The 24,622-nt window shown below is 38.7% G+C and overlaps 2 protein-coding genes across 2 annotated transcripts; one reads left to right on the top strand and one right to left on the bottom strand.

The window, feature by feature from the left end:
* Positions 1–9,449: 9,449 nt before the first annotated feature.
* LOC136771851 (protein phosphatase 1 regulatory subunit 3A) lies at positions 9,450–16,666 on the bottom strand. The gene is made up of 4 exons (XM_066724393.1): positions 15,867–16,666; positions 14,500–14,552; positions 14,285–14,388; positions 9,450–12,763 (listed from the first exon to the last, which is right to left on the bottom strand). Exons 1-4 carry the CDS (start codon positions 16,637–16,639, stop codon positions 10,673–10,675), a joined length of 3,021 nt encoding a protein of 1,006 aa, XP_066580490.1. The 5' UTR covers positions 16,640–16,666; the 3' UTR covers positions 9,450–10,672.
* An 853-nt stretch (positions 16,667–17,519) lies between these two features.
* LOC136772025 (forkhead box protein D1-like) lies at positions 17,520–23,904 on the top strand. Its single transcript, XM_066724690.1, has 2 exons — positions 17,520–18,520; positions 23,105–23,904. The coding sequence occupies exon 1, from the start codon at positions 17,688–17,690 to the stop codon at positions 18,456–18,458; it is 771 nt and encodes a 256-aa protein (XP_066580787.1). The 5' UTR covers positions 17,520–17,687; the 3' UTR covers positions 18,459–18,520; positions 23,105–23,904.
* The last annotated feature ends 718 nt before the right edge of the window (positions 23,905–24,622 follow it).

Genomic DNA, 24,622 nt, shown 5'->3' with positions numbered 1-24,622 from the left:
CAGACTTAACAACAACCCCACAGAGACAAGTGCACCCCGTTTGCATCCCTCCGAGCTGTGTACCGATCTTCACCATGAATGCAAACCCGAATGTTCAGGAACGCAAGCAGCAGTGATTTAATACCAGCTGGAGTGTGTCGTGTGGTGTCTGCTGTGAGGGACGATGCCCAGGCTGGCAGATGTCTGGTCAGGTTCAGTAAAATGAGTGCAGGAGTGCCAGAAATCCTGGCAGCACCCACACAACCACGCTGTTCCAGCCCCCGTTGCCAAAAGGCATTACCTGGATTTCAGCCAGAAATCTCTAAGGAAAAGCTACAGCCCAGTCTTTGCTACACAGAAAACAAACTGAATTTCAAACATACATTAATACAAACATACATACAAACATACATACAAACAAACATTAGCACATACCTAGGCTTTAACTGCAATATGTCTGCACTTGTTAGCTCATTGTATTAGGATGTATGTTTATTGTGTTTTGTACTGATTGTACTAGTTTCACTTGTACTTTTGTAATGCTTTAAATTGCATATTGTATTGATTGTATCACTGCACTTTTGTAATACCTTAAAATGTTTCTTGATTGAACTGTAAGTTGTTTGAACTTTAAGTTGGATAAGGTTGGCAGGGTGTCTGCCAAGTAATAATAATAATAATAATAATAATAATAAGCATTCTCCGCAGATCAAAATGACAGTCCCACAGTAGTTGAAATAAACATGAAATAAAATAAACCCATTTCTCAGAATAACTAATTTGTTTGAAAGGTCACGATCGGTTTATTTACACAAACCTGTTTATGAGATCGATCTTGGCAGCATGTCATTAGACACCATAGTACAGCAATTAGTGTTGTACTTTTTGCACCATAAAGTCTATAGTAAAGGGGTAAACAGAGGCAGATGTGAAGCGTATTTGCTGCTAGCATTCACAGACTGTTTTGTCATATGTAAATACAATCAGTGATTGCTGTGCCCACTGCTCTAGCTGAACTGCGGGCTTCACCTACAATTCCCAGCTGAGAAACCTTCATTTTTAAAAGCATGTCATTAATTATTAACACTGAGTTGATAAAAGCCTTTTACTTACTGTAAATAGTCATTTGAAAAAGAAACAATGCTCTCAGATATCGGAAGATAACCTTTGTGCTGTTTTCTCCAGCAATTGCTTTAGAAAAAACATTTCAATATTTATGACAATGTAATCCCAATTATTATTTCTGCATTGCAGTTGTTTGTTATTTATGTTATTCTGTATTTTGTATTTATACTGTATTCTACTATCTGCATCTTTACAGTTTGTTTATTCCCTCAGGTGACTGTGATCTGCACCTGCCAGAAGACAGGTTTTTAACATGTGCAGGAAACCTCAGGTATCTTTTGAGTTGAGGCTACTGCTTACAGGGAGATGGGACCTATGTTGTTACCGTTCACTGAAGCAGCCCTCCCCTGCTGGCTATATCCACGAAGTACCCCCTTCGGTGCAGCATGAGGGATTCCTGGTGCCCAAGAAAGATGGCGATTTCTGCCCCATCTTGGATCTGAGACACCTGAACCTCCACCCGAAGGTGTTGCGCATCAAGATGCTCATTACCTTGGTAAGGCAAAACATACGGGTATGCTACCCTTCCCTTCAGTCTATCGCTAGTTCCTCACACTTTTACGAAGTGCACGGATGCCATTTTAGTCCCACTGTGCAGTCAGGGTGTCCGCGGCCTCAATTTCCTAGACGACTGGCTGGTGAGTTCACATTCCAGGAGCAGGTCCAGATCCACATGACTGGTCCTCCACCACCTCCTCTAGTTGGGCCTCTCTTTGAGAAGAGTCGTCTCATGCCAACACAACAGGCGCAGTTCTTCTTGATTCAGTGGCCATGGTCAATACAGAGAATTGCTTCGATTCACGATTGCCTCTCCCTTGTCCAGTTGTTGTTTTTATTTCCAGTAGTGTTTGGTGGTTGACCCCTGCTCCTGATCTGATTGTAGGTGTGTGGGTTCCTGTCAGTTCCCTGCCCCCTTCTTCATTATTTTTATTTTTACCTCTGTGGCCAACGGCTGCCTCGTCTCTTGGGAGCCTTTTGGCTTTTGGTAAAAAAAGAGACTCAGTCACTTTATCTGTAAGTGTATATAACAAGCAGGGGAGTGCTGCTTGAGTGACAACATACAGCGGCCTATAGACAACTTCCTTTCACATATCCCATAGTAATGACATAGGCCCCTCCCCTGTTGGGTAGTATCCTCTATCTCAGATAACCTGTTTTTGTGTTTGTTTAGTTTTTACAGCTTTACAGTAGTGCTACTGCTTAGATCGAACATTTTGAACAAAATCTGCTTTTACTTCTGTTATTCTGTATTATTCTAAGAAATTTATTATTTCAGTTTTTAGAATCTACAATAAGACAAATGTAAAGCAAATATGTGTGCATTTCTCCCTGTGGTAACTCTCTTCAGCAGGACTGAATCACAAAGCTGCTGCACTCAAACTGGGGCCAGATACTGGAATATCCTTCTGCCAGTCTGTTTTTAAGTTAATATAATAGTATATTATAATATAATAGAGTATATTATTACCTTAAGCTGGTTGATACAAAAACAAAACAGTTTGTGTCACGACAAGGACTGGACATATATACATAGCTAATTCTGTTGCACGTTTATACAAGATGGGTGGATTGCAAAAGGCACATGATTTTATATATGAGTTTACAGTGAATACTATCCATTCAGATATCCTTAGTTTGCTTCTATATTCAAAAATAAGAATTATGCCCGTATTCAATTTTTAAAAACAACAGACTAAAAGATATTCATACTCAATCAGATATCGTAGCTGGCACTAGTCACCAAATCAATTTCACCTTTTTTCATCCCAAAGTGATCACATTCCTGCAGGTTCAGTCTACTGGAATTTGCCTCTTGGGGTTCTGTGTTTAATAGGACAACTGTGTCAGCTGCAGGCTTATATCATCTGGAGAGCATAGATAAACACGTGAGGTTAATATCACCACCCGCGTTAACAAGCCCATCCTGCAGACTTCAAACTGGACTCACATGGCCGTGCCAATGACAACATTTCAAACTCTGAACAGGTGTTGCGTAGAGTTTTGAAAAATGTGGTAAAAAAATCTGTGGAATGCAGGAGGTTAAATGATACGAGTAATACATTTAAATGATTTACTACAGGATACTTAGGCAGAATGTTAGTATCCTACTGTTTTACTATCTATGTTATTGTTACATATAAAGAAATGTTTATAAATGTTCTTTCTAGATGGTTATTGCATTTGTATTGCATCATTGGAAGCAATAAAGAACATTCGAGAGGGTAAGGAGACCTTTCCCTCATAAACATATCCTGTTACAACGTATAATTGTGTCTGACACTTGTGGCTGTGTTAAATTAGGGTTTGATATATTGACTTAGCGGTAGGTGTGAATCAGAAGAGGATTGTTACATCTAGAAAGACAAAAGCAACACTGTTTGCTTTGAGAATGCGATGGAGTGACTCGGTACGTAACGGCAGCTCTAACTTTGCCTCGACACTTGACGAGCAGGCCCAGCTGTCGCGGCTTTGGCCGCAGGAGAAGGTCAGCTCCTCTGCAGCTGGTATCAAATAACTTAGCCTCAGTGCATCATCACGTAAGATATAATTTCATGAAATAGATTACTATTTATTTTTAAACACAACAAAACTCATAACAGGGACTTTAATCCAATATCAGATCCCTCTGCAGCGAATGCATTTCCTGCCTAAAATATAACTAAACCTGTTTGCAGCGTTGTTGGCTTCTTTGAAACTGAGTATAAACTATGCGCGGATGACAATCGCCTGGGACCGGCCGAGTGAGAATTAAAATGACAACCATCACAAGGTCGAGGGAGACGTGCAGGGAGTGTGTTGCGGCTGGTCGTCGGAGCAGGCTGAGTGACAGACACATTCTGGCTAGTTGAAGATGCATCACGTCTCTCCTGCCCTGCTATGACCTGAGGGCTATTTCTATAAAAGCTAGACTCATCATCATCACTGATACAATCACTGATTTTGAGCCGGCTCATTGGGGGTTGAACAAAAACAGAAGCATTTAACCACTGAAGCTCCAATCATAAAGTGCCTTATTGTTCTTCACAAAGAATAATTCATAGTTCATCTTTACAATAATAATATATATGAGTAAATATTTGTTTTATTTTCAAAAGAAGAAATTGGTAATGTGACTTTTTACCTGCCGTTTAATATTGACTACATTTTGTTGATTTTCCTGTATGTAAAATGTATTTACTGGTATTTTCTATGCGTTAAATATCACCCTACGGCAAAGGCAAATATTCCTCAGACTTCTTCCTTCTTATTCTTCATCATGTATGCATATACTGTATATATGCATATGTATATGTGTGTATACAGTGAGGGAAAAAAGTATTTGATCCCCTGCTGATTTTGTACGTTTGCCCACTGACAAAGAAATGATCAGTCTATAATTTTAATGGTAGGTGTATTTTAACAGTGAGAGACAGAATAACAACAAAAAAATCCAGAAAAACGCATTTCAAAAAAGTTATAAATTGATTTGCATGTTAATGAGGGAAATAAGTATTTGATCCCCTATCAGGTGATCAGGAGGTTCTCGCCCAAGATTTGACGGTACATGGCCCCGTCCATCGTCCCTTTGATGCGGTGCAGTTGTCCTGTCCCCTTAGCAGAAAAACACCCCCAAAGCATAATGTTTCCACCTCCATGTTTGACGGTGGGGATGGTTTTCTTGGGATCATTCCTCCTCCTCCAAACACAGCGAGTTGAGTTGATGCCAAAGAGCTTGATTTTGGTCTCATCTGACCACAACACTTTCACCCAGTTCTCCTCTGAATCATTCAGATGTTCATTGGCAAACTTCAGACGGGCCTGTACATGTGCTTTCTTGAGCAGGGGGACCTTGCGGGTGCTGCAGGATTTCAGTCCTTCACGGCGTAGTGTGTTACCAATTGCTTTCTTGGTGACTATGGTCCCAGCTGCCTTGAGATCATTAACAAGATCCTCCCGTGTAGTTCTGGGCTGATTCCTCACCGTTCTCATGATCATTGAAACTTCACGAGGTGAGATCTTGCATGGAGCCCCAGACCGAGGGAGACTGACAGTTATTTTGTGTTTCTTCCATTTGCGAATAATCGCACCAACTGTTGTCACCTTCTCACCAAGCTGCTTGGCGATGGTCTTGTAGCCCATTCCAGCCTTGTGTAGGTCTACAATCTTGTCCCTGACATCCTTGGACAGCTCTTTGGTCTTGGCCATGGTGGAGAGTTTGGAATCTGATTGATTGATTGCTTCTGTGGACAGGTGTCTTTTATACAGGTAACGAGCTGAGATTAGGAGCACTCCCTTTAAGAGAGTCTCAGCTCGTTACCTGTATAAAAGACACCTGGGAGCCAGAAATCTTGCTGATTGATAGGGGATCAGATACTTATTTCCCTCATTAACATGCAAATCAATTTATAACTTTTTTGAAATGCGTTTTTCTGGATTTTTTTCTCACTGTTAAAATACACCTACCATTAAAATTATAGACTGATCATTTCTTTGTCAGTGGGCAAACGTACAAAATCAGCAGGGGATCAAATACTTTTTCCCCTCACTGTATATATGTGTGTGTGTGTGTGTGTGTGTGTGTGTCTTAATCTAGTTCAGCAAGGTCTTTGAGGCTGTGAAGCTTGTGTGCCTGTGACTGGTTACAGTGTGACCTTTCATCATTTGGAATAAGCAAGGGTTTTATGTGAGAGAACTGGCAAGAAAAAGTAATGTTTAGCATAATGTGACAAAAGCCCCAATGAATGCATACAGGAAAGCCAATGGTTAAAAACTGCGGCACAAAGAGGAAAACCACACACACACACAAAATCGTAATTGTTTCCGATCCAGTACTCGGCTTTCCGCTGCTTTCAATTCAAGGAATATGATAGAGTTACAGCTTTAAAAACTTTTTTCTCACCTGGAATAGATACTAAATCATAAAGATATGTCAGAAAGGTATAGATTCCTGTCCTGGCCAGATGAAGCAATGCTGGAACTTTTCAACCCAGAAAACGGTACGTGAGAAAATAAACACAGACACTTCCAACAGGTTCTGTAGATAATAATATTAAGTTTACATAAAATTTAAGCAAAAGAAAAATTTGAAAATGGGCAAGGTACCAAATACAGGCAGTTTCTTGGCAGTCAATATGAGTACAGTAGACACCTGTGTGCACAATGTAATCCTGTGTTACACCTGGGCAATCATATACGTAGACCTGTCGATATGTATACTTTTAAATCAAACACAATAGATCTACAGCAGGGTAGTGAAAACAAACTACTTTGAAAACAGAACCAACATCAACTGTATTGGTATTATGAAATATATCTAAATATGTAAAGAAAGTGTATCTTAGATAAGTGTTGTAAAATAACGAGATTAGGTTCCCATGGTGCTTACAATAAACTTTAACTAGTAGACCAGGATGTTAATTTAGCTGAGCTCTGAGTAATATTAGCACCATTAACATCCCCCAAATCCTGTGGCTAGGGGTAGAGAAACTGGACAGCATGGTCTACCCTTAGCATTGGGGCTCTAATGTCTCTACTGGGTTAAAACAGTTAGTGGAAGATTGGGTTTAGCTTCTGTTGATATTGGCTAGATTAGGTACCACATGCACTGTAACCCTAAGCTTTGCTCATTTTGAGTAAGAATTAGCCACATGATTTATATTGGGTGAGGGTTAGGGATAAAGCAAATAGACAACACAAAATAGAGCAATAGATCCCACTAAATACTATAGAATATGTAACCAAAAACGTTGCTGTATTATTTAATTAGTCTTTTAGAATTAAGTAAAGTGTTAGTAAAACTATTTTTTAAAATATATTTTATAAAAGTGATACATGAAAACCTCCCTTCTTTTTAAATAACTAGGGAAATTAAGAGTGACAAACAAACTCTGGCTAACTTTGCTGCAGCAGTGCGCCACCTCATAGCTGGAAATGTAATAGGTCTACATTAAATACAAACTGCAGGCTCCTGCCAAATCAGCTCACTGACCTATAAAGATAAAGGTCAGAGTATGATGGATGATGAGCCACAATAATATTGAAGGATGTGAACCTCCATTCCAATGTCTATACCATTCCCCAAACCAGATGTGTGTGCATACCTACATACCTGCATACATACATACACTGAACAAGAATATAAATGCAACATGTAAAGTGTTGGTCCCATGTTTCATGAGCTGAAATGAAAGATCCCAGAATTTGTTCCATACGAACAAAAAATTATCTAACATTTTTGCCCAAATCTGTTTCAATCCCTGTTAGTGAGCATTTCTCCTTTGCCAAGATAATCCATCCACCTGCCAGGCATGGCAGATCAAGAAGTTGATTGAACAGCAGATCATTACACAGGTGCACTTTGTGCTGGGGACAATAAAAGGCCACTCTAAAATGTGTAGTTTCAATGTCACGGATGTCTCAGTTTTGAGGGAGTGTGTGATTGGCATGCTGACAGCAGGAACGTCCATCAGAGCTGCTGCCAGATAATTTCGTTATTAATTAATCTACCATAAATTGCCTCTAACGTCGCTTTAGAGAATTTGTCAGTATGTTCAATTGGCCTCACAACCGCAGACCACGTGTACCACGCCAGCCCAGGATTCCACATCCGGCTTCTTCACCTGCGGGATCATCTGAGACCACCCGCCCGGACGTCTGATGAAACTGAGGGTTTGCACAACTGAACAATTTCTGCACAAACTGTCAGAAAGCGTCCCAGGGAAGCACATCTGGGGATCGTCGTCCTCACCAGGGTCTGGACCCGACTGCAGCTCTGGTGGACATTCCTGCTGTCAGCATGTCAACTGCACGCTCCCTCAAAACTGGAGACTTGAAATCCATAGATAAGGGCCCAATTAATGCATTTCAATTGACTGATTGCCTTATGTGAACTGCCAGTAAAATCTTTGAAATTGTTGCATGTTGCATTTATATTTTTGTTTAAGATACAGTGAGGGAAAAAAGTATTTGATCGCCTGCTGATTTTGTACGTTTGCCCACTGACAAAGAAATGATCAGTCTATAATTTTAATGGTAGGTGTATTTTAACAGTGAGAGACAGAATAACGACAACAAAATCCAGAAAAACACATTTCAAAAAAAGTTATAAATTGATTTGCATGTTAATGAGGGAAATAAGTATTTGACCCCTTCAACTTAGTACTTGGTGGCAAAACCCTCGTTGGCAATCACAGAGGTCAGACGTTTCTTGTAGTTGGCCACCAGGTTTGCACACATCTCAGGAGGGATTTTGTCCCACTCCTCTTTGCAGATCCTCTCCAAGTCATTAAGGTTTCGAGGCTGACATTTGGCAACTCGAACCTTCAGCTCCCTCCACAGATTTTCTATGGGATTAAGGTCTGGAGACTGGCTAGGCCACTCCAGGACATTAATGTGCTTCTTCTTGAGCCACTCCTTTGTTGCCTTGGCTGTGTGTTTTGGGTCATTGTCATGCTGGAATACCCATCCACGACCCATTTTCAATGCCCTGGCTGAGGGAAGGAGGTTCTCACCCAAGATTTGATGGTACATGGCCCCGTCCATCATCCCTTTGATGCGGTGCAGTTGTCCTGTCCCCTTAGCTCTTTGGTCTTGGCCATGGTGGAGAGTTTGGAATCTGATTGATTGATTGCTTCTGTGGACAGGTGTCTTTTATACAGGTAACGAGCTGAGATTAGGTGCACTCCCTTTAAGAGAGTGCTCCTAATCTCAGCTCGTTACCTGTATAAAAGACACCTGGGAGCCAGAAATCTTGCTGATTGATAGGGGATCAAATACTTATTTCACTCATTAACATGCAAATCAATTTATAACTTTTTTGAAATGCGTTTTTCTGGATTTTTTTGTTGTTATTCCGTCTCTCACTGTTAAAATACACCTACCATTAAAATTATAGACTGATCATTTCTTTGTCAGTGGGCAAACGTACAAAATCAGCAGGGGATCAAATACTTTTTTCCCTCACTGTACATACATACATACATACATAAATACATACATACATACATACATACATACAGTAAATCAGCTTAGTTTTGTCTTCTTCATATGCCTTTAATGCCTTCAGAGTTACAGTTATTTCCCTACAATGTATATGACTGGATAACAAATTGATAAACATTATTTAAACATGAAGTTAACCAGAGTGTTGTGCGAGCACCATAGCGTCTGACAATTAATATGTTGAATACTGCATTTGACAAAAGCTGTCATCAGTATCTTCTACATCTTAAGCAGCTAATATAACGAAAGCACTGCCATTTGTTTCATATGCTTGTGTATAAGTATTACTTGAATATACATATGTAGCATACAAATGTATCTATAAAAATTGTGCTTCTTCTTCTAATATATATATATATATATATATATATATATATATATATATGTGTGTGTGTGTTTATAGTGAAACATACAAATGAACATTTTTCACAAAGTTACAATTATGGAATTGTTGGTTTGCATTCCTTTAAGTCATTTTTTCACAGCAAGACAATGTTCTAATTGTACATATTTAGGTCCATGACAAAGCAGATATCCTCTAAATGTGAATAAAATCTCCGTGCCAAACATTGGTAGACACAATACAATTTAAGCCTATTAAATTTGAGCTACAGATACATGTATGAATGTGTAAATAAATCTTTCATTCATAGTTTCCAATGATCCAATTTCCCAATGGTCCATTAAAAATTGATTAAGCCCACACTTATATACCAATATTGCATCCTTGAGTTTCTCAAAGGCAGCCTATTTGAATTGATTTTCATACCCCTTGTATGTATAAGTAATAGATAAATCAATTCAGAAACAACTCCTCTTTCTGTGGTTGTAGAAAGAGTTACATTAATTATACACCTCACCAATATCATTTGTCAGACACTAGGTGAGTAATGATGCCAGACAAAGTATGTTATGATGACAAATGGGTGCTTTTTAGGGTGAAAAAAACATAATAAAGTTAAATAAAAATAAATAAATAATTTAAAAAAACAACAGAGACAAGATGTGCATTGTTATAGGTGCTTATGAGAAGATAAATAATACAAATGAACACTTTCAAACCAATGTCCAAAAGAAGACTCCAAATAACAGAAATGAAAACAAAATAAGTTATAGATAACATTGTAATCCTTAAAGAATCTGGGGAACGGCATTAACTTGCTAAATAGTAATCATGTTTCAATTACTAATGTTTTAAACAATATAATTCATTTAAATATTTTGTTAAACATCAGTTCCATCATTTGTTCTTTTTGGACATTTTCTGTGCTTTCTTACTGATCTAGTATTTTATAAATGGTAAGAATATGAAGCATTTTAGCATTTCGTGTTTGTTTCGTGTATTTCCCCTCACACAACTTCCTTACTTTGCGTGCTCGTTTGATTAATGTTTCGTCCCATTCAGATTAACTTCAGCTGAGGTGTACAATTTGCCATAAAACTACATCATGAGCTAATGTGACAGCTAAAACCCACACTACCCACCACCACCTTCAAGTAAACGTCACGATGGTGCCCCATTGGAACAAAAGGCAGTTGCTGAGCCCTCGGAATAGTAAACCCCATTGTGTTGTAAGTCAGTGATATGTCACTTCCGTGCAAACGATTCTCCTTGTTTGCCCTTCTGACAACACAGCCAGTACACAGAAAATATGTAAAGTACAAAGCAGGCCATGAAATCATAATGATAGGCTGTTACAAGAAAGATTATAAACAGGATTAAATATATTAACTCTTTCGAAACATGATGCCAACCCAATAGTTTTCCATTCCAGTTAATTAGATCATTTCTTCCCTCATATTCTGTTGTTTCCCCAGCAGCCTGCTCTTTACCTGGATGCCTCTCTGAGTCTTCTGCTTGTGCCTGGTCTTCTCTGAGGGCTTCGTCTTCATCTTCACTTTCACTTTCACTTTTATCGCATGCAGGTTGGCTTATTAATATAACAGGTTTACGCAAATTTTGACTGCTGTCCTCAATAGATCTTTTGCCAAGGAATGGAGAAAGTGTGCTGTGTCTCTCCCTCCTGTGGCTGGAGGCATGGTGGAACGCCCCTCTCTTACGACTACTCCTTGCTGGACCTCTTGGTCTTGAGTCCATCTTGCCACCTGTGATGGAAGACCGATGATCTGTGTTGATGTCTTTATCTTTTCCACCTTCATCTGCTCCTTTTTCCTCTTCTTTTTCTTCTTCTTCTTCTTGTACTACATCTAAAACTGTCCTTCTGTCACTCAAAAGCATGTGTGTGGGCACAGGAAGTTCCGGTTCCCTTTCTGTTTCTGCAGAGAAAGAGTACATTTCTAATTCTTCGGGTGTTTTTCCATTTCTTTTGGTGTTCATCAAAGTCTCTTCTGCAGTCTGGTAGTGTTCTACATTGGGCATGGTTTCTTTATCTGTGCATTCCTGCTCTGCGATTGTTGAGGAGTGAGAAATGTCTTGTATATGACCAGTATCCTGTACAGCAGCACTCTCAACATGTTCAAAACACCAATCTGAGACAAATCCCTCTCCAGCTGCTTCATTCTGCTTTCTGTCCTGCAGCACCTGTATTTGAAGATCTCCTTGTTTCAGCTCCGGGGTTTCAAGATCTTCAGATACAATCTCTTCTTCCTCAGTAAGGACTACTCTTGTTGTTCCACAAGGTGACTGTGCTGCTATTGATTCAACAGCTTCATACTGAATTGATAGCTCATCCATGGGTGTCTCACAAACACCGGCTGGGAGCTGAGGATAAGCATTTGCTATCTCCAGGGAACTGGCTGTGCAGGTCGGTGTGTCTTGCTGTCTTCCCATCTCCTCTTTGTCACATGTCAATTCCTTCACATTCTCTTGAATGGCACCCCACACTTCCTGTTTCATGCCATAATGTGCTGTATCATCAAATGCTGGACTAGCAGTCTCAAATACTATTGAAGGTATATCTCTTAACATACCTCGATCCAGTGGGATCTCGTTCCCTGTTGCGTCTGGACTCTCTGTGTTGCTTTGTGGCTGATCCGTGCTATTCCCTCCATTGACTTCAGTTTCAATGTGTGCCCATGCTTTTGAATCCTGTTCACTGATACTCTGGCTCTCCCTGTTTGTACATGCAGAAGCAGCTTCAATGTCTTCCCTGACAATGAATACTTCTGCAGAAGTTACAGTTATTTCAGGAGTATGGTTCAATAGTCTACTCTGAGAAGCCCGCACATCCACGTCTGTTTCACAGACTGTTACACCCTCCTCTTCAATAATGACCAGTCCATCCAATACATCATTCTCATAAGTATTGAAGGTCTGGTCTTCAAGGGGTTGAAGCGAAGTAGCATCTTCCTTTCCCTCTTGACCAAATGCCTCTTTATCATCTTGTTTCAATGGTAGTATGTCGTCTTTGTTCAAATCACTATGCAATGACAACAAAGGAATTTGGTCATTTATCAGTGGCTTCTGATTTGTAGTCTCCTTGTTGTTGGTCTGGATATCCACACACTCTTCAAGCAGGAGTCCAGTTCTCTCAGACAAAGATGTGCTTATTTCAGGGTCCTGAGATTGTATGTGTGTGCTGATGTCCCCCTGTTCTTCAGTAGGAATTGGATTCTGTTTTGCTTCAGTACCTCCTGGAAAGTAATGGTCTTGTGTGTCTGATGAACGAAGCACTTCTCTGCTCTCTTTCATTCCTGTGATATTCAGGTTGTTATCCACCTATTGAGGTCAAAGACAAACAAGAAAAACACTATAACCATGTTCTTATACTTGAACCTCTGCTTCACTTATTATGAATGAAATAATTTAAAAGAGAAAGCGGTCACACTTTAAAATAAGGTGATGCGATTCCTCATGTGTGATTCCTCAGGATTAACATGTGAGTTTGTCATGCACTTCATCTGATTTGTGATGTTAATCACATGTATATTAGGGTTAGGGTTAGGGTAAGGGTTAGGACTAGGGTTGTGCTCAAAATCACATCAGAGCTCGGATGATGAGATATCGATTAACACCACCTAATTTAAAAGTGAATACGTTTTGCAAGTTTAGATTTTTTGTTAATGTCATCACCGCATTCATCATATTAATTCATCATTACTAAGCAAATACTGGAGATGCAACACATGCTTAAACTAAAACTACACATTTTTATAAAGGTATTATTATTATTATTAGTAGTAGTAGTAGTAGTAGTACTGGTAGAAGTTATTCAGACATAGTAATCTAAGCCCACTATTACGAGGTTTAAGAATACATTCAAATAAAATATAAAAACAACACTATATTTACAAAAATATACAATGCATAATGAGTACTCATGCAAGGGTACAAAATGTCACACTGGAATACGATGAGAAAAAAGCTATTAAATGATAGAAAGCAAAGACATGTTGGGCTGCTTGTATGTCTGCAAGTCTCAAATAAGTTCCTTTAGTCCTCCAGTGGTATGATAAATCAAGACATATCAACCCTACAGACATCTGAGAACTTTTGGCACACATTTAAAATGAGCACGAGGTTTCGCTCAATGAACAGCCTCGAAATCTAGTCTGTTTAACACTCCTGACCCTGGCAAATGTGATCTAGAATATATTGTATATACTTAATGTAGCTGCTATTTGATGAGATGTAATGTGATACTTATTAAAACCCATTCAAGTGGATGAAAAATTAAACAAATTAGACTCATATCAGCGTATTTCTTCTACTCTTACTTCTTTCCTCTACTCATATTAAGGCATAAACATGTACGGTGTTCCTCGTGCTTTTTAGCAAACATGACTATTACTACCATTACAGATTGCCTGAGAAACACCTTGATATCAAAGTAAATGTTAGTAATCAGTAAGTGTTCCAAATAGCAGCAGTCTTCACGATACTAGTATGTACCTATCCTGGCCTATGGGCTGAGGAGAATACCTGATATTTTAAGATTAAGATTCAGAAAATTAACAAATTTGTCTTCTCGGGATCCCAAAATCAGTTCTTCAGTAGCAATATACAGTATACAGTAGTGCAGTAGCAATATCTAGTAGCACACACTGTGCAGATATACCCAATATGAAGTAAATGTCCAGTTTAAAACTTCATAACCTATTATTTGAGAACCAACAATAAGAAAGTAGATGGGTTTCTTGACTGGAGATTTTAAATGTACAGCACTTCTAACACCAGCTGCTATTTATTCTCAAGGATCACATTTGGAAGTGTGGTTGTTAGGTCTGAACATTGCCATACCAGTATTTCCAGTTGTGCTTCAGCTGCACGAGGCACTTTGGGATACTGCACAGGCGTTTCAGAGCTTTCTCCAACAGCTTCTTCCCTTTCAGGATTGGCTGTACCTGGAAGAAAGGTCCTTATTACTTTTTATTATAATTATTTATTTTAAATACAATGTATTGTGTGTGTTTTAAAATGTATTTATTTACTTATATTCTAAAATAAATACTTACCTGGAGTCTCTGCATGAACCACTGTGTCATTTACTTCTGTGACATTTTCCTTGCTGCAAATAAATAAACACAAATACATAATTAAGCATGGGGTGGGATTTGGAAATCGAGCGGGAGTGCTTATGATAGGTTAAAAAAAAAATAATCTTCATATGAGCCATTATTATACTCATGCAAATCATTCAAACTGTAGGACACACAGCTGGATTTGAAAAACATGAAGCATATACTAGTGTATGCACTCAGTAAATTACAATACTGGCCACAAAACCCTGAGGAGTTAATGTATGAAAATGACAGGAATAACCCTTGAATGTCTCACGCACTTCCTCTCAGTTCTGATGAGGATCAGTTAAGGTTAGGTTTAGTGTTAGTGATAAGGTTACAGACAGGGCTACAGGGCAGGGAGCAGGCTTGATGCATGTGATCAACATCAGCACTCACAGGAAGTACACGAGTCCGTCAGGTGTTAATTGCACATAAATTCATTGGACATGTAATTCCTAGATGACTATAACCTAAGCTTAGCATGTTATAACCAGTTTATAACCTGTCACGGTCTTGCCAGCTTGGATTTATAAATGACAGCATGACATTTGTAAGGCTTGAAGTACATAGAAGAGCAACTTAAGAAATGTCCTTGGATGAAGGCTTTGGAACTGTCGAAAGTCACTTCAAACATACGCTAGCAGGGGATCAGTACTGCCGCCTTCAGATTGAAAGTTCGCATGGTTTTGTATTGTACATTTCCAAAAGTATGCATACAAATTTAAATATTGTGACATCCACACTGCTGGTCAATTCGAACAATATTATTGGTATTTTAAAATATTGTGAAATTACGGTATTTAAATCTCATTCCAAGAAAATGGCAAATTAATAGAAGTATTTAAGCATATCATGTCCATTTACTTAACATTTCCATCATAAACTATTTCTATGACTGATCGTAAGCAGAATTTGGTTAGAATTAAAAACATATAGCGTACATTATTTAAATACATCTATACTGTTTTCGGTTTGACCTTTTTGTGTGAAAAAGCTAAATAACTTAATAATGTACTCCTAATCTAAATGTTGGTAAACCTCTTTGACTTATTAGGACTTTTTATTTAGCCAAAATGTACAATTTTAAATGTAACACACATGCTTAAAATGTCAATAGATGCACTTAGTGTCTTAAATAAAATGAAACGTACATTGTTTAAGGCCAAGTAACATGACTGAAAACTTCTGCTTCATTTTAGATTTTACATGGTACACAATTTCAAAATATTATTTCCCCACTGTCATATTTCAGAAAATATAATTTAAAAAACAATAAACAACTCAAAAAACTGAACAATGCCTTTAGTGATTCCCCTCACCTGATTGTTTTTAAACAGCTTTTCTTGTTTTTATTGCTATTTTCTTCTTGTTGTTTCTCTCTTACAACTTCCTTTTTGTTACAGCAAAGTGTATAGTTTGCTCCATTGTTGTTTGCCCAGAAAGTGCCAGCTGATGTCTCATACCGAATGCAGAACTCGATTTTTGCTCCCTCTTTTTGATATGGTGGCACTAAGCAAATCTTAAAGGAAAACTGGTCGGTCTCGCCATCACTGGAACCAGGGATGTATTCTGCCAACAGGTCATAAAAACTATTCCAGGCATCTAAAGTCATACGAACATATACCAATTTTTTAAAGCTTACATTCAGGACTCGGATTACTCCCTTCATCGATGTTAAACCAGGTAGGAACTCAATGCTTTCCAACTCTACCTTCTGGTCATACACTTTTTGCATGAGTTCATAATGGGAGGATGGTAGCGTGAACCAAGATGAAAGAAAATATTCCTCAAAGTCATGGGCTTCTCCCTCCGGGGAATCACTGAATGATTTAATAGGTACATCCCAGGTATCAAACTCTTTCACCGACACGAGATCTAGACCAAACGCATCTGCAAAGGAAACTTTTCTCAATATCACGCTTGGGGGCTCCGGCTCAGAATCATCTGATGAGACGGAGGTCTTTCTGCGGGGAAGGGGTGATGACTTCGGTGTGATGGTGCTCTCGTCATTGTCCTCACCCCAGGAGTAACTGTCGAGGACTTCCAAGAGGTGAGGGGCTCCAGATTGCTTTGGTTCTCCATCGGACTCCATTGGGCTGTCTGCAACAAAGTGAAGAAGCCACTGCGCTTCTAGCAACTGACATTTGAGACACTGTGATTTAACAGATGGATTTGAGTTACAGTTGACATTGTAAAGAGAGCCGGGCCTATAAATAGATCTTACAGACTGTAGACTACGTCCATCTGACTTCAACAGGCTTAGGTCTGAAATCTCAAGTCTATATTTAACATTTTAATGCTTCTTTATATATTATTATTATTATTATTATTATTATTATTATTATTATTATTATTATTATTAGTGTAATGAAGTGTGAGATGTATGTTTTGTTATGTATAGGTAAACAGTAACAATACTTCATCTATGGGCGTATGTATTTTGTTAAAAATATATATAAGGAAGATAACATTTATATATCACTGTTTGAATTTAAGTTAATAATTAAGACTTCATCAAAGCATTATGTACCTTACTTGTATGAATCATCCACATGATATTACAAATTGTCAAAAGGTCTGATAAATCTGTGTAATATTTTTTAATATGCTTTCGGGGACAATATATGCTTAACAAAGATCTCTTGGCAGACAGTGTAAATATATATTACATAACATGAAAGAACAGACATTGAACTAGGTGTATAAAACAGTGAAACTAGGCTCATGATTTCAATAGGTCCTCTATCAGTTTTCAGGCCTAATCTCATCATTATCTCACCACAACAATTTTGTTGTCATTAATCATGACAATACAAAAGGCTATATAGACGTGTGTTTGGCACATGTTTTTTTAAATAACGCTCTTGCATCACTGAGATTGTGGGACTGGACATTTTACCAATTTATAAATTGCTGCCTATTTTTTTTTCCTGACTACTGTCAATATATGCAAGTCCAGCTTTGATTATCTCAGATGTTGAAAGGACAGGGTATAAAAGAAAACCTCCGACAGCAGCCAACGACTGACTTGAAGATAAGGAAAGCTCACAGGACTGACTCTTAAATATGCTACTCAAGGAACAAACCCGACTGTAGAGCTGGGCACCTTACACTGGCAGCATCGGCAGCAAAAAGAGACCATGAAAAGAGACGAAGGAAATGGCTGTGAGAACAGACAGGAGGAATCACACGAGTCTATGTGTGAAACTTCTCCTTCAGAACATGCTGGAGGCATCTGCTTCCAGCTCAGTGGAGGCAACAGGGACGTTCCCAGGAAACCCTCTCTATCGTACGTCGAACTGATCGCCAGGGCCATCCTGTCGTCCCCCCTGCAGAAGCTGAACCTGGCGTCCATTTATAAAGATATCGAACACCAGTTTCCATTTTACCGGAGCCAGGGCCACGGCTGGAAAAATAGCGTGCGTCACAACCTCTCTCTGAACGACTGCTTTGTCAAAGTCGGCAGGTGCGAAGACGGGAAGGGAAACTACTGGGGCATCCACCCATCCCATCTCAACGACTTCCTCGGTGGCAACTTCAGGCAACACAGGAAAGCCAAGCGGAAGAGGCATCCCAGGGATCTTCGAGGACCTTACGACATGAGATGTTTCAGTGGCTTTGCATCTTGTCTTCAGTGCTCCTTGCAGCCAGGGTTCTTCAGCAGGACACAACCCTCGTCATATTATCCTCTGCCTTTGTGGAAGCCTAACGACAGCAATCATCCACTGTGGAAAGCACACCTGTGGGAGACAGAAAAGAGGTGTGCGATGCTTGCCAGCACTCTCAAGCCTAGACCCATCTCTGTGGAGTACTACAAGAGTCCCCATGTCCTGTCATCTCCGTTCCACACAGTATATAACTCACAGCTAGTCCCCGGGGTCCTCAGGGCAGGGGGATACCCTGTGTCCTAGATGTCACGCAACTCAGGAACCCTAATTCTCCTAGCTGGAGATAGTAAAGCACATCTGTACAAGTAAGTAACTGTAATGGAGACAGTGAGCTGGACTAGAGCAGAAGAGAAAGGGGATTGAACCTGCATTTTGCTTCGATCCCAAAGAGTAATATTGGGACATCAGCAAATAGTTGGAATATAGAGATTTCAATCAAATTGGTTAAAAATTACATTTATGTGTAAAAAAAGGTCATAGAAGACATCATATAATTTGTATGTTGGCGAAACTGAATAATGCTGTTAATCATGAAAGTATAATTCACTCCACAATTTACAATTGTGATCAAATACATCTAATATTAAATGTCACATCAAGTGGCTAATCTGTTATGACTCCATTCGTATTCAGATATTCAGTGTCACTAGATTTGAACCGTATCTAAATAGTTTAAGAGAGTATTGAATTGTTATTAATTAGTTTAAGCCGATATATGCAAAATAATAGTATATCAAGGCTGATTGTTGCCAGTTAAAACATTAAATAAATATATAATGGTTTAATTATACAGTTTTATTTATTTTACTATTTTCATGATTTGATATTCGCAGTCAATTTCAAAAATAGATCGATCTGTGGATATATGTTCAGCTGTACATGGCTGGAGAAACTTGTTATTCATCTTGAGCCTGATTTTCATTTTCTTCCTTTCTTTTGTATATATGATAAATATTTGGATATCAGGGTTTTGAAACTGAAATATGCTACCTGCTCTTCCCCGTAAATCTTCAATATATTACTTATCTAACACATAAGCTCGAAAATATGACTTTAAAGGAGTCATTGCTGACATTTTCGCTTTATTAGTCTTACAGACATGACCTTATAAATGAAAGAACTCTGAGGCTTTTAATATGTGTCACAGAGCTGAGCAAGAGATCAAGTTAATGCTGTCTTGGAGTTGATCATCTTAAAATGGATTAGGGGGTGCGGCCCGACCAAAGAACTTAAATATTTGGTGATATCTCCGTGCTGGTCTCTATGCTGAGACTCTGTGTCAATAGCAAAACTGCCTCGAAAGCTGATCTAAAGCTGACATATCAGTCTCAGCTGCACCTGCATATGCGCCCGAGGGTCTAATAATGCTCTCCCTTCAGGAAGGTGAGGTTTAACCTCTTTAAATAAAATTAGAAGATACATTTTCTGCTTTAAAAAATGTCATGACTTTGCTAACCTGTTTCCAAAGCTCCAAAGGTCATACGCTAGTATACCGTAGTCATCAGGATGCGTGGGAATCCTTCCACCCGGCTTTGATTTCTGGACAAGCATGTTCCACAGTGACCCTTGACACCAGGAGCAGGACCTCCCCACCAGAATGCTGGTCCAAGCACATGTTGCAAAGTCTTCCTGTCCTGTAGGCGTCCGTATCATCGTTCTTCTATTACTTTGTTCCTCTCTCTTTTCAGCTTCATGTACTGTAAGGCACTGAACCCATATCTGTTTTCCACGTCCACTGATTAATAACAATCGGTGATTGAGATTGATGTCCCTTCAGTTGCCATCAACACCTATTCAGGCCACTAAACTGACTATAAGTCAGGGACAGATAGAAACGTCATCTGAACTGGGCCTCAATTAGCTGCCTACGCATGGAATGTGTGAACTAGGAACTTATGCCCCGACAGTGACACTAATGCCCCGCTTCTCCCAGAGGGTAATATACACTCTCCTGGGCCCCAGGTCTCATATGGACAGACCTGAGATTCAAACAGCTGTCACAGACACACCTCTAAATGCCCAATAGCACAGCGCAAGCGAGTGAAAGATGAAAACGGGGGGATTCAACACTCTTTCAAGTCTAGGGGAGTGATGTCAACATAACAGGCTGATGCCCAGGGCAGAAATGCATGTGGATGTGGCATCAAAATGATCTCACCTAAAGAGACGAACCTTTGCAAGGCGCCAAGCCCTTCAGTGATATTGGGAGAGCTCAAGCCACTCAATAGTACTGCACAAGTACCTCCTTTACAACGGAAAATCACAGACGGGGAGAGCTGGTCTTTCTCAGGAAATAGAATGAAAAGCAGTTTGGATTGATTTAAAAGTACCAGCTTGTCTCAGATAGTCTGTTTTCTATGCCCTTTTCTTGCTTTTTTTAATTATATATTTTTCTGAAGCTAAAATATTTGTAGAAGGTGTTTTAGTTTTCACACATATTAAACAAATATATAATGTAGTGCAGTACAGGTGTTGCTTCCAGAGTTAAGTGCAGGTTTGTAGGGATGTTCAGAGATACTGAATACTGCCCTCAGAAACTGAATAACAATAACAGAAATATGTGCAACATGTCTATTACTTCAGATATTATCTTTAGCTGCTTGACAACTGTTGACAATTATCCATTTAATTCACTCGGGATACAGATATTTTCTGTGTGTTAATTTCATACATTAGATGGGATCTAAAGTAATGATCACTTTCATGCACATTTGAGTCAGTTTCTTTGAATGACTGCTCTGTGACTCCCTTTTTCTGTTCTTTTAGCTGAGGGTTCTTACATTGTGTTTTACATATTGTATATGGTTTTGGATGCAATGGAATACAGCAGTAAAATCCCTGAAACATCAGCTCAATTATTTATTTCTCTCTCTTGACAGAAAAAAGTAACTGTAGGTGTTTACACTCAGTACCAAATGCAAAATGCTGCATCTATGTTTTACTGTATTTTTGTTTACTTTACATATTGTAAATGCATTTTTTACAATCAACTACTGCAACTGGGCACCAGAATTAATTGGTGTTTCTAGACAGGGTTGAGCATTGCAGAACTAAAGTGTCTTGTGTCTGTGTATTCAACACCATTGAATAACATTACAGGGACAGGGAAATGATTGATCAAATCACCTCTCTGCCCCTGAAGGAAACAGAGGAACTTTGAGATGTATGAATATATTTCAATAGACACTTAAATTGTTTATAGCAACTGTATGCTGTAGATTTGCGTGCTTCCCCCTCATAGACAGAAGTGTCATTTTAAACCACCTTCTTAAAACAAATGTTCAGCTGCTCCAGAAGATGGCACCATACAGCCAAATACTAATAATATCCTCAAAGAAATTCTGTTACTGTACTAAAATACAGAGATCAAAGTACTTTCTATGCATATCACAGGTATTGCTTCCTTGCTGATAAATATCAAGAAGGTGATAACAAATTTGACAGCACAGGTTTGATTCTTGAATTTTCAAATTGATATTACCAGTACGATATATTTTATTTTAATTCGTTTTAGAACCCAACGTTTTTAAGTGTGTGCCCCAATTTTAGAACACATTAATGATTCAATTTATTCTCTAAAATAGAAATTGTAATATGAAATAGTAATACATCATAAGAAGAAACAATCATCTCATTCTCATTGCATCCCTTCTGATAAATATTCGACTGCACCAAATCAAAACCTTGACCTCAGCGTGAAGTTGCAAAGGTCAAACCTGTGCCCTATGGCAGTTTAAATTATTGTGAGAAACCACTTTCCACTACTTATAAATCAGAAGGCGATGGGGTACGAGCTGCTAATTTGAGATTCACAAGTAGGTTGGCGTTTTGATCTGGTCTAGGCCATTATTACATTCAGCAAAGTCCAAAGGTTAAGAAACATTTAGAGCATCTCAGAATGTAAGACAGCTGCCTGGCTTTTCAAGAGCCAATGAGCTTCTGTCTCTTAGGTGTCTGACCGTCTACGTGAGCGACGTCACAATGCAGCAGATTTGTCTTTCTCCTTGTACAGTCAATCGACGATCAGATGCCCAGAGAGACACCTCCAGCCTTATAAATAACCCAGCTTAGATTCTCCGGTTTAGTTTGAGGCTATGAGGCTTAAAAGATGTCCTGTCCTGATACCTCAATTTTGTATGGGGTTTATTTCTGTGAATCTTACAGGAAGGGAACATGCCTAAACTATGAGTTCCCCCCAGGCCCTGCAGCAATCATTAAGATTACAGCACAAACACCTGCATTGAAAAGAGGGGAGAGTCATCTGTCAAACAAAAAATGCTATCAAGCACAAGTTATATTTTGTAGTTGGTGTCTGGGTGAAAGCTGTTAGTTGGTCTGGGTCTAAGTGTGGGGTTATATCTTCATTGGTATTCAATCGCTCCAATTATTCAGGTGATTTATTGTATGCATATACAATATAGACATATAAATAGATAGACTAGATAGATAAACTGCACATGTGTATCCACCAGGTGTGGCCAGTAAGTGCTCTCTGTCCACGAATCCCTGACCCCAGCTGGCTAGTTGCATAGCCTGGATGTGAACTCCAGCATAAAGATGTCTTCTTGCATTTCCTGTAGTTAAAATATATATAAAAAACGTTGCTTACAAGGAATACACATATTTATAAATACAATATATTTAACTCAGGCAGAATAATAAAATAAAACGAATTCTACTATGTAACTAAACTATGTAAATAAAAACGTTTTGTCCAATTTTACCTTCAAGGGACATCATCCCCTGGAAAGCTTTCCCTGATCACGGTAAACTACACAACTGACTTAATTCATGTGATCAGAATACTCATATAAACATGGCTATACACATGTGTGTGATGAGTGAGATATGTTATTCATATTTCAATAAACAAGACATTGTAATTACAGGGCATGGAACAGCAATCTCTACAACTCCGCAATGCCAGGATATTCCAGAAGGACTGGCAGCGATACAGACTTTTGTTTCTTCTAATTTATGGCAGTTATTATCCATTCCGTCCCATTTCCTTTACTGACATTCATGATGAGATACGATGCTGAAACCACACCTTCTCTTCATCATCTGCAATTAGAGGTGTAACTGTCTGCTTGGGACGGCTGTAAATACACAATTTAGTTCGAGAGCTGTGGACATGAAGGGAGAAGAGCTGTGTTGCCCGTACTTTGCTGTGCCTTGTCAGTGTAATAAGGAAACAGCAAACACCAGATCATTCCCTTTATTAGCATGATGTATGCGTCGATATAAAACAACATTAGCTTTATTTATGCTGGAACTTGTTTTTCTTTTTAAACAACAACATTCCAAACAAGACATTCTAGAGTGAAGCTAATCAAGGATGTCTGACCAGTAACGATCCCAGGGCTTCGGGGACTCTTTCATTTGTTTTAGGAAATCTATTTTCATTGACTTACATTGTTCTTCGGGGAATATGAATCAACTTTATGCTATTGTAAATAATTGTGAATGAAGACTGCAATGTGTTGTAACAGATATAAAGGCATGATTCTGTTTAAATATATGTGTTACTGCACTGTTTTAAAAGGAACTGGGATTTTGATCAATTTCTTATTTAATCATAATGTAATCATAAATAAAACATTAATTAAAAAACAAACAACCACAAAAAAAACAAGATTATTATACCCATTACATGTTATTAACTAATGTACTGAGTCATAGGATACCAAAAAACCCATTACTATTGTTCTTCCATTTGTAGTCTCAATAAAGTAAGAGAATGGCTAATTTTAATTAATGTGTGTGTGTGTCTTTGTAATTGAAATGAGTTCAGCCACAATTCATATAATTTGTACTTGAAATTATCGATCGGCAGCCTTTCCTCAATGTGTATTCACTGCATTTTTTATGAGTATTGATTTACTGTATTTGTAATTGGCTTTCCTTATAGTGTTATGAAATACTTTGCCATGATTGTTTCCACCAAAGTTGCTGTATAAACTCGAGATTATCAACATTAATTGATTAAAAACCGGAGTGAAGGCCGGCTGCATTCTGTGGGAGACCCAGGGTTCACAGCGCAGGTCCTTGAGCTTGCTGCCGAGTATGTTTAACAGGTAGTTAATAATCAAATAAATTTAATAACTCCAAATCCATCAGCCCTTGAGGATATGGATTATACATTAGCTATAGAAAAGTATGTTTCCTGCTGAAGAAGAACCTTGTTCACGATTTTGTATTTTTACACCAAACCTGTTAACCTCATCTGTATTAAGACTTTCCATGGAGACGGTGAATTGGGTGAGAGGAACATAAGTTGTAATTCAAATAAACAGTGCGTTAGTTAGTGGGGCAGACAGATAGATTATTATTCCAATCCAAAACTATATAGTTGAAACCTGGGAAACAATATTTTCTGCTTTCACGGCCTTCATTATACTTGCTAA

Source organism: Amia ocellicauda, chromosome 15 (genome assembly GCF_036373705.1).
Source record: "Amia ocellicauda isolate fAmiCal2 chromosome 15, fAmiCal2.hap1, whole genome shotgun sequence".
Taxonomy (NCBI): Eukaryota; Metazoa; Chordata; class Actinopteri; order Amiiformes; family Amiidae; genus Amia; species Amia ocellicauda.
Note: the sequence above shows the minus strand (reverse complement) of the source record. Positions and strands in the feature narration are given on the sequence as shown.